The sequence below is a fragment of the Achroia grisella genome, unplaced genomic scaffold (genome assembly GCF_030625045.1).
Source record: "Achroia grisella isolate CSIRO2021 unplaced genomic scaffold, CSIRO_AGI_Agris_v1 utg1173, whole genome shotgun sequence".
Lineage (NCBI taxonomy): Eukaryota > Metazoa > Arthropoda > Insecta > Lepidoptera > Pyralidae > Achroia > Achroia grisella.
This window is the reverse complement of record NW_026712589.1, coordinates 1,352,313-1,370,357: the sequence shown is the minus strand read 5'-3', so window position 1 is coordinate 1,370,357 and position 18,045 is coordinate 1,352,313. Positions and strand designations below refer to the sequence as shown.

Here is an 18,045-nt window from a genome sequence, read left to right as displayed (position 1 = left end):
AATACATACATTTGTATACTTTCACGCTTCTTGCCTCAATTGATATGGCAAAACAACGTATTCCCGGGTCAGCTAGTCTTATTATAAATTTAATAATTTAACGATGTCCCCCGAAGTAATGCTGTGATGAAAAAAAAAACGTCTTATTATAAATAATTTAAAGATGTCCCCAGAAGTAATGCTGTGATGAAAAAAAAACGCCGCGGTACCTGCGCCAAGTCTCGGCGTCGGGTACGGTTAGTTGCGAGCGACATGTCATCGATAATTTTTGCCGCGCCGATGTCTTTAACGAAATTCATGTCATTGGGTCCGATTTCTCTAAGATTAACTTTTTTACATTATTTAACAAATAGATCGGACCCTTATACGCTCGAATATTCAGTTACATGGTTTAACACTTAAAAGGACTTAACGACTCTAACACATCCTGCGGGTTACGATAAAAAAGACGACAAAAAGAGAATACTTCTCGTGTTTGTTTTTTAAAAGATGTCTACTGGAGATAAGGTGCATCGGCACTTTAATCCTCACCCGTCCGATATTTGAAAAGGATATGATGACAACTTTTTTGTGTTCTTTATCTAATAAGCACATATAACCGATACTTAAAGACGTACATTTACTTACTATAACGCTTGTCCCAGTCGATAGTTCGTATTGCCAGTAAACGTTACAAAAGTTATAATTATGTATATGATAAAATTGAGAAGCATTTAAAATCATATAATAATATTAGACCGACAAACGTTTATGTTAAACCATATAAATTAATATCGCTATTTAAAAAAAAGTGGTTGATGGTAGATGGCTTTGTATTTATATATATTTTGGACATTTGGGTTTGTATTTATTTATTAATGCTAAATCATAAAAATCGAAATATATAATTATAACAAAAAAAAAATTTGGAGTGGACCACCCTTATTACTTAGGTATATAAAGAATAGTTAACAACCTACTAAGATATCTACCGAATCTACCTATAAAATTTAATCAAAACCATTTAAGCCATTTCGGAGAAGTATAACAACATATTATATATATATATATAAATATAACTCATGTAATGTTTAAGTTTAGTTAAGTGTGAAATAATATAATATCAATGAGTTTATTTATTTATTGAATAAAAAAACAAAACTCGTAATTAGAAAAATTATAACTTTAATACCACTTCAACTTCCAAGTACGACACTTGTAATTTCTGACACATTTCATTAGTTAAGTGTGAACAACATCTGCACTATGCTCACATTCTAGCCACTTAGAACGAACAAGTGAACGTAACTCAAGTTCGTCACCATTAAACTAAAACTTTGTTGATTAATATATACGTATATAACACACTTACCTGAACTACGGATAACATTTTAAAAAGGAATAGAAAAACATATTTTAGTGTATAAAACTGTTAGAACGAGGTTTGCAATCGATGTCTAGACTGGCTGGTATGGCAGATGAAGTAGGTATGTTTGAATATTTGAAAGGAGAGTGTGTTTTGTTATCTTGTCTGTCGTCTTATTGAAGTATCCGTATAACTTATCTATATTATTGTATATTATATTAAATGTGTTTTATATTATTTTATCTTGATCAGAAATATATTTTGTTTATCTTATTCTACGTTATTTACTTGAACACCACTATAGTTACTCTGTTAACGTTAGAAGTTCAGAGGTAACTTCCCTCACAAAAATCATAGAAATGTAATATTAGTAATGAATTTTATTTTCGTAACGTGTAATCAATATTTTACACGGATATCCTGTCAAGCGAACTAAACGGGTTGAAATATTTAAAATGGAAACGGAATAAAAATTTCATGCAAACACACCTACATATGTAGCAGTAATGGCTGACCGAATATAGAGACCATGCTGTGCTACAAAATTATGTCGTTACATTAACAGACATACGTTTCGTTTGAACGGATTGAATCCCTTTTAAGCACCGGCGTCAATTTCAGCCGCACCCTCATTTACGTCAATATAATCTCTATTCCCGTACTCATTAGGTTCAACAAGAGGTAGTTCGGGTTCTGAACACCTACAGTTGGAACCGCGACGTGTATATACAATGTTAGCGAGCAAGGATTAAATAACTACGCAGGGTATGTAATGTAGGTAATGCAGGGAATCGACGTTTAACGGCTTCGGGATTACCTCAATAATTCTCTTAGCAAAACAAATGTTTTTAGCCTGTCGCAATATAGGCACTGAGTGAGTATACGTAAATGTTGATAGTACATAGTATCATGACGTGCGGTATGTTAAAGGTGAAGCCTTATACCAGACAGACGGGTCACCAGCTTAGTAGACAGTCAACCGCGACCCACGACGCGACTTTGCTAGGCTTACTTAACGCAAAAACCAGCCATTTAAGTACGTAATTAGAGGTTTACTTACACACAAAGGTTTCTTAATTCAGACGCATCCCAAATAGAACACGAGGAATAAAATATCTCATCGTACTCGTATATCTTACTACACCCATAAAGATTAATTATGGCACTGTCATATGGCCATATCGCCTACGTAAAGATTAATGTCGTTAATCTATCAGGACAATTTTCATTCATAACAATATTTTTTTCCGGAAATATCCTATAATAACACGGAAAGGACACAATAGGGGTATTAATTATGAATTTCTTTCAATACTGACATGTAGTTGTATCATAAGCGCTCGGGTGGCATTTCTCGGTTTCTAATCCTATATAGAACACAAAGGACTTTGGACGGTAGGGGACCATTTTTCATTCAAATGACAAATATTTAGAAAGTTATTTATCCGCATGCGAGTCTGCAGTGTACAATTAATAAAAGGTCGTACGAAACGGAGTTCGCATCTTCTGCTTTATTGTTGGACTCAAGCGGATGTTTATTCTGCGACCGCTTATCGATTCAGGTAGTCTGCTGAATAAATCTATTACAACAACAATATGTCCTTCTCGAAGCCATTGTCGTTATATTTTGAATTCTTTAATAGAATCGTATTAGCATCATGCATGCATTATATTCCTTTTTTTTTATTAATATCAAAAGCGCATCTGGAGCGTTACGAATTTGCGTATTTTGACGACACGCCTATAGTCTCACCCCTTTTCGCACAATCGTTAAATACTCATTTACAATCCATCAATCTGATTTTGCTGTGTAATAAATTATCTTGTCCCTCAACGTGTCATATACTTTTTGTAATTAATAAGTGATCACATAAGCATACCACATTTTGCTTCGCGAATAAACCTATAACGCTGAGCGTTGTGGAGGCCTCCAAGTAAATATATGTCTGCAATAGCGAATGTGAAAACGCGCCATAAAGGCATTTCAAAATTTACAACTTACAGAGCACCATATCGACAGCCTCCAGCAGTCCGCCGCCGGCGCAAGCGGGAATGAGTGGCGGCGCGGGCAGCGCGAGTGCTGCTCGAGCCAGCTCCCCAGCGGCGGGCGCGCCACGCTGCTGCGATACTGGCCGCACAATATTCCAAGATCCTATTACTGGACAGACTGTGTGCTCGTGCCAGTACGAATTTCTCAATTACCAGAGACTGGCCTCAGGGGTACCATTGTCTATGTACAGTGCTCCATACTCGGATGCTGCAGCGGCGACAGCTGCCGGCATGGCCGCGTACTTCCCCGCGCTGGCCGCCGACCAACCACCGTTCTATACCAATGCTGTTAGTATTAATGCATAATATATTTTATTTATACACTGTCTCGTCTATTGTGTTTAAAGGTACATATATGTTCAGTGAGGAGATGAAATATGGCAATGAAATTTTCAGGTAAAGTTTAATCCTCGGGGATATAGCAGCACATAAGTGTTATGTTTACTATATGTACTAAGAGATGATGGTTATAGAATAACTATGATATATGATTATATTAGAATTGTAAAGATCAAAATCTGCTCAGTGATTGACTGTTACAAAATTCTACAAATCGTACTTTTGAAAGTAACATTTTTTATATTTTCAATGCTCAATTTTACACCGTTCCTCGGTGATTTCAAAAGGTACAAATATGACTACATTAGACTAGTCACTAATGCTAAATAAATATTACAAACATAAGTACGTATACATAAATATTATAAATTTATAAATACCTTAATTTCCTCATTATACAAAGAAGCAAAAATTAGTACTCAAAAACAATGTCATTTAAATTTATTTACTTGAGAGGCATAACAAAATACATATCTCGACTAATATATAATTCGCTGTAACTATTATATATAATTGATTTTGACACTGGACAAGTCAAATTATCTGATAGCTAACAAATTTATACATAGTAATTAAAATAATTATATACTATTGACACAGATTTCAACCTAATTATGCAAATATTGAAATATGTAGTTTATCAACTGTAGGCCGAAGTTGATTTGAGAATTTACGATAAAACATATTTAGTTGCAGCTACCTCTCATATAACTACGGGAAACAATAATCTCAGGACAATTCACACAGCGCCATCTAGACCCAAGTTAAGCTAGTTAAAGCTTGTGTTATGGGTACTAGATAACTGATACATATACATAGATATTATTTTTTTTGTAAATACATACATATTATATATATAGAAAACACCCAGACCGATACAAACAATCATACTCATGAATACAAATGTTTGTGCGTGCGAGGAATCTAACCCGCGACCATCGGACGTAAAGCGGTGTGCTAGACCGCTAGACCACCGAGGTCGTCAATAGATTGAATGATTTTATTACAGATCATAAAGAATGCCGCAAGCACATATCTGTAAAGGCGATAAGTTATCTTAGGATTGTGTTGAAAAATATATGTAAGAGCTCTCATTCTTACATATATTTTTCATATACTACCAAATATTAGACACAAACACATATTAATTTATTTATTGTCATTTTCCGTGGTGAATTTAAGAAATTGTGTTTATGCTAATTAGTCTTAATAATTTTCTTAACTTACTATTTAAATATATTATAGTAAAATTACGATCACTGGGCAAAAATCCATCAAAGATTTCACGTAATAAAACATAACAATACAGTGTTAAAAAACCGTATAATTTCAAAATCATATCGGTGTAAAATAATTATTCGATAATTTTTCATTGTTTCATAATAATGCCCAATAAACTGATACTGTTACTGTGTTAATCGCATTATACTTCTAAAATTAATTAGATTCACAAAGGCTTAAAACCACATCGTTTCAAGACGAGATATCATCTAAATCAAAGGGATTATTCTCGGATACAACGGGGCAATAGGGATGTGACGAACTACATAAATAAACGATTAATAAGTAATCGATGTTATTTCAAAAATAACGATTTTATAGAATAACAGATTTTTTGCTTCATCCTGATATGAAACCGCATTCCGAATGAGCGGTACTTTAAAAATATAAGTATGATTATTGAAAAGTTTGTTTGAACATAGAATTTTCTATTCTATTCTATTATTGGCTGTGAGGTCTATGAGTATTCTCGATTTTCTTTTTTTACACTTCACTATGTTCGATATTTTCGAACGCGTTGGTACCTAATAATCGATATATTGAATAATGATATCGACAAAAAACATTCAACAATATACGATTTGTTTCTATAATCATTTTGTCACATCACTAGCTGGCAGACCGTTTTAACTTTTTTCTCTACGCCACGTTATTTACAAAGGGTATTACTTTAAAATAATTAGGATTCAATGTCAAAATAGTAGTTTGAAGATTGGTTATTCCTCGTGTTAAGTAGACATGACAATAAGTTTACGATTTGAGAATGCGTATGGTCGAGTATCATAATACGATGTCGTTATTCGTTTCAATACTTTAATACTTTGTTAGTTTTACTTTCATAAAATACGATTATATAAAAATATGAATATAAATAAACCAAGGATTTTATATGTATGTATATTTATATTTAAATATATTAAACGATTTAAAATATTATTTGATTTATTATATATTTTTCTATTAACTTAAATTAATTAACTAATAAACTACGAGCCAGATAAAAGTACAGAGGGAGTTTTATATGTATATACAACAAAACTGAAGTCGCGAGAACAATTTCTCCAAAATGAGCTTCCATACTTTATATAAATGTTTACTTTTATATAAGTGATATACCACTTCAGTATATTTTAACTATAGTAAAAAGTCGATGTATATCTCGAAATAATTACAAAATTGTCCAAGACCCAAAGGTTTGGAATAATTTAGTAACTATCAAGATATATCATTATTTAACTGTACTCGCTAAGTCCACGTGGAATTCAACTTTATTTTTCTAAAATAAAATTAGCCTAAGTTACTTCCTATTACATCAGCTACCTGCCAAAAAAAGACCCGTAAAAATTTCAGAGATTAGCCGGAACAACATACAGACAGACAAAAATTTAAAAAAATGTTATTTTGGTGTATGTGCCGTATATATATTCATATGCCTTTAGTAAAAAACTGTTATTTCAATATTACAAACAGACACTGCAATTTTATTTATATGTATAGATTATGTAATTAAAAATGTATAAAAAATCCTTATTTTAGTTTATCAATTGTCTTAATAATAATGTAGATATCTAATTATTTGATATAATTAAAAATTGAAGTAAAAAGAAAGGGATAATGAGTATACATTTTTTAAATAAGTTTTGTTAATTTTTTGTTTATTAACAATACAAAATAGAGCTATAAAATATAATTAAAAGTTCTTTAACATCTCTCTGACTATATCTTTACTATACTGAACAAAATAGTTATATTTTAAAAATGGATACTTACACGTTTCATCTATGTATCTATCTCTCTAGACTTTTGCGTGCTCATGAACAACAAAACGCAGCCTGTATGTTTTCATCTATGTTGGTCTCTCTAGACTTCATGCTCATGAACAACAAAACGCAGCCTGTATATTTTCATCTATGTTGGTCTCTCTAGACTTCATGCTCATGAACAACAAAACGCAGCCTGTATGTTTTCATCTATGTTGGTCTCTCTAGACTTCATGCTCATGAACAACAAAACGCAGCCTGTATGTTTCCATCTATGTTGGTCTCTCTAGACTTCATGCTCATGAACAACAAAACGCAGCCTGTATGTTTTCATCTATGTTGGTCTCTCTAGACTTTTGTATGCTCATGAACAACAAAACGCAGCCTGTATGTTTTCATCTATATTGGTCTCTCTAGACTTCATGCTCATGAACAACAAAACGCAGCCTGTATATTTTCATCTATATTGGTCTCTCTAAACTTTTTCATGGTCCATGATAATGAACAACAAAAAATAGCCTGTATTAAAAGCTATAAGCAAAGCCATCTGTGTGGGTTGTGTGTTTCAATGATAATGATCATAACAACATAAAAGTAGCCACGGTACGTAATATATGATGTGCAGTAAAACTTTTGGAGGAAGGTGTTAAAAGATGGGGCGGCGTGCGTGTCTCAGCAGATGATTCAATCATTCATAGAGATATGATCATATATCATCGGCGAAAGTGTTAACTCACACCGGCCTACGTTTCAACTTCAATGGGATGCTGCCTCTGCGTTTTTTATCCTTTTTTTGCCCACAGTTCAAGTCTGTTGTGACTTATAGGAGTAGTGTTTAAAGCTTTTTGTTTGGTGCGATATACAAATCAATCTTCTGTTATAATTATCAGTTTGATGGTGCAGTGGTTAAGTAGAAGGTTGGACTGTTGCTGTGGGTTCCATTCGAGCATTCTACAAATATTTATTTATTTCCTAAAGTGTGAATTTTATTTAGTAGTTTCGATAGATAGAATGTACTTTTTTTAAACTATTCACGGGCTCGTGGTCAGTGGGTTCGCATACCAATTTACTTTCGATGGTCGCGACTTCGATTCCTATTTTATTTTATTTCCGTATTTTCCTTATTAAAACCCTCAACACCTTTCACTCATCAGACACATTAGATATATCCGCTTCAATTACTAATTTACCAATTTATGCTTCACGTATTAATACATATTGTATACTGCCACCTCGGCTTCGCACGGGTGTACATGTATTATACATATGAACCTTCCTTTTGAATCACTCTATCTACTAAAAAAACGCTTCAAAATCCGTTGCGTAGTTTCTAAGATTTAAGCATACATAGGGACAGATATCTACAGCGACTTTATTTTATACTATGTATAGATTACAAACTCTTTCCATTCGCACATGTGGCTGCCACAGGAAGCGGGCGTTATTATTGTATTGAAAAAATAATAATTTATAGTTCCAACGATGTCCCATGATCCCAAAATAAGTCATCACCTCGCGTGATCTCAGTAATGATCTATATCTAATAGATTTGTGGTTAATGACTGTCGTATTTCACAATATTGATGACTTTAATGATGACTTACGTATATTTACGGAGGACTTTATATAAAAGTAATAATTATAGAAATGACCGTCTTAATAATTGGTCAGACAATAATATTAGTTTTATATATCGGCCATAATACTAATTTATTAATGGAGAAACAGTAATTATTTTATTAAATTTACGTCCTCGATAGTCTAGTTGAGAATTTCCAAAGGCCGCGGATTTAATTCTGCGTTGGAAAAAAATTTTGTATCCATTAATTTGATTGTTTGCATCGATCTGGACCCTTTCTATATAAATTATGTATGTATTTACAAAAACTGAACCTATAATACAATCAGAATCAATCTGCCGAACTGGCGGTAAATTTGATATATCATAAGAGTCTGTAATAGACCTACATGAATAGAGATATTATGAATCTCTGCTTACCATGGGACTAGATGGCGCTATATGGTTGTCCAGGGATGTATATTATATTATAATAATAATAATTTATTTTTCATCCAATTATTACATTTTACACAGTTCCCTGATACACAAACTAAGTATTTTCACCAGTTCCCTTCTCTTACAATTTACAGTTATTTTATTACTCGGTAACTAAACTATGTAAAAACTTGTATTTTAGGCACGAGTTCCCTCCTCCTACAGTTACTGGAATTACAATTGACTAATATTATTATTAATTATTATGTTGTTCGTGTAGTGAAATACTAGGTAACTAAGGTGTTATAAATAATACTTTATCTATACATATACACAAAATTGGAGTGTCTGTTTGTAATATTGTTGGTTGTTTCAACCGTTTTTACTACATGTATATGAATATAAATGCGGCACATACACCAAAATAACATTTTTTACAATTTTTGTCTGTCTGTCTGTTTGTTCCGGCTAATCTCTGAAATGGCTGGACCGATTTTGACGGGACTTTTACAGGTAGCTGATGTACTAAGGAGTAACTTAGGTTACTAGTATTTTAGAAAAATAAAGTTAAATTCCACGCGGACGAAGTTGCTAGCACAGCTAGTTGTTTTATAAAAGAATACCAAAAATTTCATAGTTATACGTACATTTCACAAAATCTACCTGAGTTTGCGTGCGTACAGCTTTATTTGGCGGATTAAACTCATTCGGCCCATAAAAAAATGTTCGTAGTTCAACATGTTAATGTTAAAGGGATTATAGGTGGGTTCCATTAAAGTTATGATGTTGATACCAATAAAGATTATGGCTTTTGGTCATAGAGTATATTTCAATACCTGTCAACGGAATTGAGAGATCGTTAGATAGAATATTAAGTTTTATTTCGATGTTGAATAGAAAAAAATGTCTAACTTATGCTTTGACAATAATGTTAGATATCCTTACGCTAAGACTCATAGATTGAGTAAATTTAGTGGGAACATTGTACAATCATAACCGTAAGCATTATCATCAGTTTTTGTTTTAGGATCTTCAGTGAATTCCGAATAATGTTCCATTAAAACACAAGAATCATCTTCAGATACAGCTTTTGGATTAAGGTCTTTAGATTCAATTCGATTTCTCTGATCCTCTGCTGTCATGCTCTCTTGTTTATTTTCTCATGCAGACTTTGGATTAAGGTCTTTAGAATGACTATTTACATTCAATTCGATTTCTCTGATCCTCTGCTGTCTTGCTGTGTTGTTTGTTTTCTCATGCAGACTTTGCATTAAGATCTTTAGAATGACTATTTAGATTCAATTCATTCTCTCTGATCTTCTGCTGTCATGTTCTATTGTTTGTTTCTCATGGAGCCTTTGGTTTAAGATCTTTAGAATGACTATTTACATTCAATTCGAACTCTCTGATCCTCTGCTGTCATGTTCTCTTGTTTGTTTCTCATGGAGCCTTTGGTTTAAGACCTTTAGAATGACTATTTACATACAATTCGAACTCTCTGATCCTCTGCTGGTATGCTTTCTTGTTTGATTGAGTAAATTTCATAGACTTAGTCTAACTGTTAATATATCGCTTCTAATGGTCTCGGAATTTTCTCGCACCGCCTAAACATTTGTATTCATAATTATTTGTATCGGTCATGATTGTTTGCATTCGGTCTGGGTGTTTTCTATATATAATATGTATTTCTTAAAAAAATGTATTTATATCAGTTATCCAATACCCATAGCTTAAGCTCTGCTTGGGACGGGACTAACTAGTTCTGTGTAAATCGTCCTAAAATATTGCAGTATCTGTTGTAAAATATTTTATGTTCTGGTTACGAACACAAATTAGACTATTTGCTTTTGCATTAGAATGTGCTGGTGATCACTCTATTCTCCCAAATTTGAATTTAAAAATGAATCTTTATTTACAACGTTTATTTGAAAAGAATACGAGCTGAGTTTCTTGTCATCATTCTCATCTCGAAATCATTCCGAACTGACGCTAGATTTGATATATCATAAGTGTGTAATAGATCTACATGAATAAAAATGTTTAGATTTTTTTATTTTATATTATTATTACTAAATATAGGTCCAGCTAATAATACGTATCTTGAATTTACATTCTATACATTGGTAATGCAAATTGAATATATTTTGCATTATATACAGCAGTGAGGCGATTTAGTATCGTTAACAACATACTATAAATCTTCAAGCATATTTGCGTTACGGCTTAGTAAGATTATTGGAGGTAACAGAAACTGGAATTGTTGGTGTCCGAGTGTTGGTACAAAGAGCGACAGCGCGCCTGGATTACGCTGTCGTACTTGAGTAGAATTTATTATCAGATTTTCGATTCGGCCACCAATGAAGTTGTAGGACAACAAAATCTTTTGATAGATTCATCCCGGTTGACCGCATTAAGACCCGCTCCCGGGTCATTTTTTAATGCGACGCCATAAATTTTTGGACCCTCCCTGTCGGAGTTTTTGTGCGACTACCGTGCTGCGGAAATTTTAAGTAATGTCTTTACGTGTAAGTTGACATTTTTTATGTAGATTGCAATTAAGATGACAGGGTAACTGCTGGTAAATGGTACACGATACTCTTAAACAGTGCCACGGTGATAATGTTGTACTCTCACACCCGTTATAGCTTATATGTTGCCAGTAAATTAAAAAAGTAAACTGGCAATCTATTTGGCTATGTAAGTACCTATATCATAATATTTAAATGTGAAACAAAAACCATGTATCTCCGTTTTATGAAAATTGTATAAAAATTCACACATTATAGAAGGAATATTTTTTATTATATTTATCCACAACAATACAATAATACATTAAAAAAAATTACACATTTTACATACACATGTATATAGATATTCTTTTATTTAATTGTTAATGCTTGTTTAAAGTTCTTTTTGTACATTTTATTATGGTCGAATTTCGACCATAATAAATCTTTAAATCTATACATATAAATAAAATTGAAGTGTCTGTTTGTAATATTGAAATAACCGTTTTTTAAATTTGAAATGGTTGGACCGTTTTTCACGGGTTTTTATTGGCAGGCAGCTACTGTAATAAGGAGTAACTTAGGCTACTTTTCTTTTAGAAAAATAAAGTCAAATTCCACGCGGACGAAGTCGCGGGTACAACTAGTAAATAAATAAAATTGAATTCTTGAGGTTTAAAAAGCCATAATTTCTTACCATGTACTTTCATTGACAATACAAAGTAAGTTATGATCTTATTATAAATATTATAAACGCGAAAGTTTGTCAGTATCGACGAATAGATGGATTGACGGATGTTTATTACTCTTTCACGCAAAAAATACTAAACAGATTTTGATGAAACCTTCTGTAATATAGCTTATATTACATAACATATAGGCTATAAATTTTGTGGCGGTGAAGCTGAGGGCACAGCTAGTTACATTATCTTGTATATAAAATTCTCGTGTCACAGTTTTCGTTCCCATACTCCTCCGAAACGGCTTCACCGATTCTCATGAAATTTTGTGAGCGTATTGAGTAGGTCTGAGAATCGGCCCACATCTATTTTTTATCCCCCTAAATGTTAGGGGTAGTCCAACCCTAAATTTTAAGGCATAATAAATTTGCCGGGACAGCTAGTAATTACATGAAAAAATTGTAAAAAAAGAGGTAAACTCAAAGCGACAAATAACGAACGCAATCAAATCTGATAAAAGCTATTATAATTGACAAGAGAAAAAATTAATAATAGATGGAACTAAGTTGAGAGTAAGTTGTACCCGTGCCATCTTAATACATAGTATATATCATAACTATGTATATATAATACATAATATATGTATTATACACATATATGTATACATTAAAGGAAGTATGAAAGTGGCGCCGGTGTCGGAGAGGTTGAAGAGTAATCGTCTATCGTGGTATGGACATGTAATGCGTATGAATGAAGATATTACATATGAATGTGGATGGTTATAAGAGCAGAGGAAGGCCGAAAAAGAGATGGATGGACTGTGTGAAAGATGATATGGCAAGGAAGGTAGTAAATAACAAGATGACTGCGAACAGGAATGAATAGAAGAGAAAAACATTACGCCGACCACAAATAAATGAGATAAGGAAGAAGCAGATGATGATATTGATAAAATTGGATGGGCTTAAATTGACACTAAGTTGTAAGTTGTACTCTTGAACACTTAGTACAAAGTATACATTTATAAAATTGCATATTAATAAAACATAAATTACATTCAACACTATTTCACATCGCCTCAAATCAGTACCACATTAATCAATATTACAAATAGCGTTCATAATTTTACTTGTTTATCTCAACGACATAAAAGAAAGTAAAGTTCAACATTCGTATGTATGAGACAAAAAAACACACAATACATTTGTCGACCGAATGATGATTGATGCGTATACCTCGTATCTTGGCCCATTAAATAATAATAGTTAAAACGAAACGTTCGAGCGATCGATCAAGAAATCAATCAAGGGAAGATCATTTTTGTAATGGATTAGGTTGAAGCTACCGGTAACGTGAATTGAGAATTTAAAGACGATATCATGTTTATTGGAATTGCTATTGTTTTATAAATCATATTAAAACGTACTAAATCTATCATAAGTTTATAAATCTATCATAAGACCTGTCATTTTGTATGGATCTGAATGTTGGGCCGTAAAGGAGATGGACGAAAGGCGTGTGCATGTGGCAGAAATGCGAATGTTAAGATGGATGTGTGGGTTACCAGGAATGACAGAATAAGGAATGAGTATATACGAGGAAGTTTGAAAGTTGCGCCGGTTATAGAAAAGTTGCGAGGTAACAGATTGAGCTGGTATGGGCATGTTATGCGGAGGAATGAGGACCATGTCTTATGGAAAGTGTATAATATGAATGTGGATGGATGTAAAGGGAGGGGACGCCCTAAGAAAAGATGGATGGATTGTGTGAAAGATGATATGAATAAAAGAAGAGTATGTTTAGATATGACGACTGATAGAGAGCAGTGGAAGAGAATGACATACTGCGCCGACCCCAAATAATGGGATAAAGGCAAGGCAATGATGATTAAAACGTACTAATATTGTTAACATATGGATGTATGTTTGTTACTATTTTACATACTCAATTATACTATTGAGTAATCCTAACCAAATTTCTATATTATTCTTACGTATGTTAAATAAGAAGTCGTTTGTTTTGTATTCAGATTTCTATTCATATAAGTTTTGTTCTTTTTTTAAATATTAATTACCATTATTTATTTGATCGTTAAAAAAATATATTTATTATTGATACGATGTTGAAACCTTCAAGAAAAGAGCTTATTCCTTTTTAAAAGGCCGACAACGTACTTGCAATTCCCCTGGTGTTGCGGGTGCTCATGGGCGGCGGTTATCACTTACCATCAGATGAGCCGGATGCTCGTTTGTCCCTTGTGTTTTAAAAAAAAAATATTTTACATACTCAATTATCCTATTGAGTAATCCTAAACAAATTTCTATATTATTCTTACGTATCTTAAATAAGAAGTTGTTTGTTTTGTATTCAGATTTCTATTCATATAAGTTTTTTATTTATTTATAAACTCTTTATTGCACCAATAGAATTAATACATAAGAATTATACAGAAAATAGATAGGGAAGTACAAAAGGCGGTCTTATCGCTAGAAGCAATATCTTCCAGACAACCTTTAGGTAGAGAAAATACCACAAAAGTGGTAGGTGGCGCATGAATAGAATGGAAGAATATATATATAAAGATAATAATACCAATAAATATTAGAAAATAACACAAGTTTTGTTCACTTTTAAAATTTTAATTACCATTATTTATTTGAACGTAAAAAAAAATATATGCCATCGCTACTGTTATACCACATAAAGTTGTCAACCGTCGATCTTGTGGTGAAGGAGGTAAATTCCTGAGGCATAAGGCAATATGCCTATTTATTTTATAATTTCACTGTCATCTCTCACCTTCTCACCAAAACATAACTGCGAAGCAAGTTGCTTACAGAAATAAATGATAAGCTTATTTAAATATGTGTATTTAAATATAGTGTACAAGCTGTATAATCTGTAATACCTAAATATATACCTTCTAAAATCAAAATCTTATAAATTTTATTTATTTTTTTATATTATGTTTACAACAGGCCCCAGGAATCGAGCTTAAGGAGAACATAGCAGCAAGTGCTGCGAGTTGGCCTTATCCTACCGTTTATCATCCTTATGATGCTGCCTTCGCTGGATATCCCTTCAACGGGTAAGTTGTAGTTATAATTTTTAATAAGACCATGTTTGTGATCGCAAATAGCCATATAATTACATTTAAAAATAAAACTATAAAGTTCAAATTTGGAACGTCACGCATGGAACTTCGATGTTATTTTGTTTTACCTATATTCACTTCTTCTCGAACATTCCGTGGCGTCACTATTAAATTCAGTGTACAATATATTCAAGGCATTTTTTAGTTCATTAATACAACAAATTATACATTGCAATATTCCTCCAGCAAACACACAGGACAATTTTTAATTACTCTTAAAAAAATTCAAAGCATCTGTTAAATCATATGTACTGAGCAAAGCCTATTACTCACTAAACGATTACTTGAATGACGAGCGTGCATAGCTATAGTTGTTCATGCACGGGATTTTCGTTTAATGTTAGATATAGATACCTATATAAGTGCAAAATGTAAATAAACTGGCTTTAAAGAGAAGAAATTCACTTTAGTTTCTTGCAAATTGAATCTATGTACTGAACTGGATGGTAGGGAAAAATATACAAAAAAAATTGACGTATATAAAATTTAATTCTAAAATGTCCGACATGAATAATTTTTTTTTATTCATTCGGACACTTTAGCGTTAAATTTTTTATTATATTCGTTATTAGGATTTCCAAACAACGCCATCTGGCCACAAAATAAAATTATAGTTTTTGTAAACCTTTTTTTTGGAAATACTTAATGCAAATGATTTCTTTATTTCATTATTCTTTATTGTACACACACACACATAACAAAAAAAATATACAGAATAAATGTAATGTACAAGGGCGAGCTTATTTCTCAAAAGAGATTTATATGAATGATTATCATATCATAAAAACAAATACTTATATTGTTTAGGAATCTAACCCGCAATAATCAGATCAGAATATCCAACAACTGTACAACTACGGTACTATACCGTGCTGGTATTTATAATAGATACTATACCATTGGAATTGCAATAAAAGCGAGCAGGGGCGGTCCACTTTATACAAAATTCACGCTCCTTGCTATCTGGACCATTCTGACAGCGCTGGGGATTTCAGCGATGGCATAATTAATTTTTGAGTAAGTTCCGCTCGCCGGGATTGTACCGGCTTCCATGACAGATGGGCCCCTAACGGCATCTATCGGCGATCGACGTGCAAATCTCCAAAAAGAGGACACTTAACGTCTATCCTACATGTCACATGTAGGGTTACCAATTGTTCGGATTTCATCGGGATATTCCAGACTGTATTCCATAATAATATAATCTATACATATAAATAAAATTGGAGTGTCTGTTTGTAATACTGAAATAACCGTTTTTTACTACATGCATATGAATATAAACCGAAATAACATTTTTTACAATTTTTGTCTGGCTAATCTCTGAAATAGTTGGACCGATTTTGACGGGACTTTTATTGGCAGGTAGGTAATGTAATAAGGAGTAACTTAGGTTACTTTTATTTTGGAAAAAATATTTTATTGTAGAAAATATAAAGTTAAATTCCACGCGGACGAAGTCTCGGGAATAGCTAGGGTAATATAATAATAATACATTTATTGACACCATTTTAAGTAATTACAGTTAGTTATTGTTCTTAAAAACTATAGTTATAAAAAAGTTTTAAATATATAAATACATAAAATTGACAGTAGTATCTATACAAGGCCGAGTCTGTATCATAGACACTACTTTCCAGCGACAAATAGTTAAAAATTTAAATATTGCAATTGCATGGGTAGATTTACTTTTCAACTTAGTGCAAAATAAGAATAAATAATAATATAATAATCCATGTTAGGACGCAAACCTCAAATTGAATAGAACAAATAAAATGGTGATAGACCATTTTATTTGTTCTATTCGATCAAGCATTCATATTTACAATTCTAATAATATTTCTTTATGTTCATTGTTTCGCTTGGAGGCAGATAAGGTAATGAAATTACAGGAGGCATGATACTTTAGTTATAACCTATCGATCTTGTCCATCAAATCAAATCAAAAGATCTATATTCATGTGGGTCTATTACAGATTGTTAGAGCATGTCAAATCTACAGTACAGAGTGCTTTTGAGTAAAGAAGAACTGATAAGAAACTCAGCTCTTACTCAAATTCAAAATTCAAAATATCTTTATTCCTGTAGGTCTATTACAGACTCTTATGATATGTTAAATCTACCGTCAGTTCGGAATGATTTCGAGATGAGAACTGACAAGAAACTCAGCTCGTATTTTTTTTAATGTTGTACATATTTGTATTGTTGTACGTATTCCTTTCAAATGAGCCTGTACATTTACAAAAATACAGAGTCTAAAATTTAAAAATTAGGAAGAAAATCGCTAATAAATAACTAACTGCATAAGCTATTGCATATTTGTCAACAGGATATAGTCTATTCAGTGGCTCTAACCTGACAGGTCAGTTCCCAGACCAGTATACGTTATGACGGATGAGATAGTCATCGTTACACTTAACCATATTAGAGGGAACATATTAATCAGCTTGTTTAATAAATCCCGAAAATTTTAGTACGAGAGTTGGCTAACCTAGTTACAGTGTTTAGCCCCTCGCTCCATGTACACTGTTTTGTCTGGTATCTATACCAACCCGTTCCATATGTATATTTTACGAAGCAACAATCGAGGCAGCTTTCAGTATATATATATATATATGTAATAATATACACTATATTCATATGTACAAACACACTTACGCATATATATTTCTCCTTGTGACTATAGTAACACTTATAACACACACTCCTATTATAATATATTATATAAATATACTCTTTTCCTCAAATTCAAAATATCTTTATTCATGTAGGTCTATTACAGATATGTCAAATCTACCGTCAGTTCGAAATGATGATTTCGAGATGAGAAGAACTGACGAGAAATTCAGCTCGTATTCTTTCCAATTAAATGTGGTACTTGTTTACAATAATACAGATTCATTTTTAAATTCAAATTTGGGAGAATAAAGTGAC

General features: G+C 32.4%; 1 protein-coding gene across 2 annotated transcripts in view; it reads left to right on the top strand.

The window, feature by feature from the left end:
• LOC131851168 (homeobox protein caupolican) overlaps nucleotides 1–18,045 on the top strand; it is a 90,078-nt gene that overhangs the window by 38,243 nt on the left and 33,790 nt on the right. Inside the window, exons 2-3 of one of the 2 annotated variants that reach the window (XM_059201618.1) lie at nucleotides 3,350–3,682; nucleotides 14,936–15,045. In XM_059201618.1, the coding sequence (XP_059057601.1) occupies nucleotides 3,350–3,682; nucleotides 14,936–15,045 (443 nt within the window). The remainder of the gene's footprint in view (nucleotides 1–3,349; nucleotides 3,683–14,935; nucleotides 15,046–18,045) is intronic. The other variant, XM_059201624.1, reaches the window with a different exon arrangement.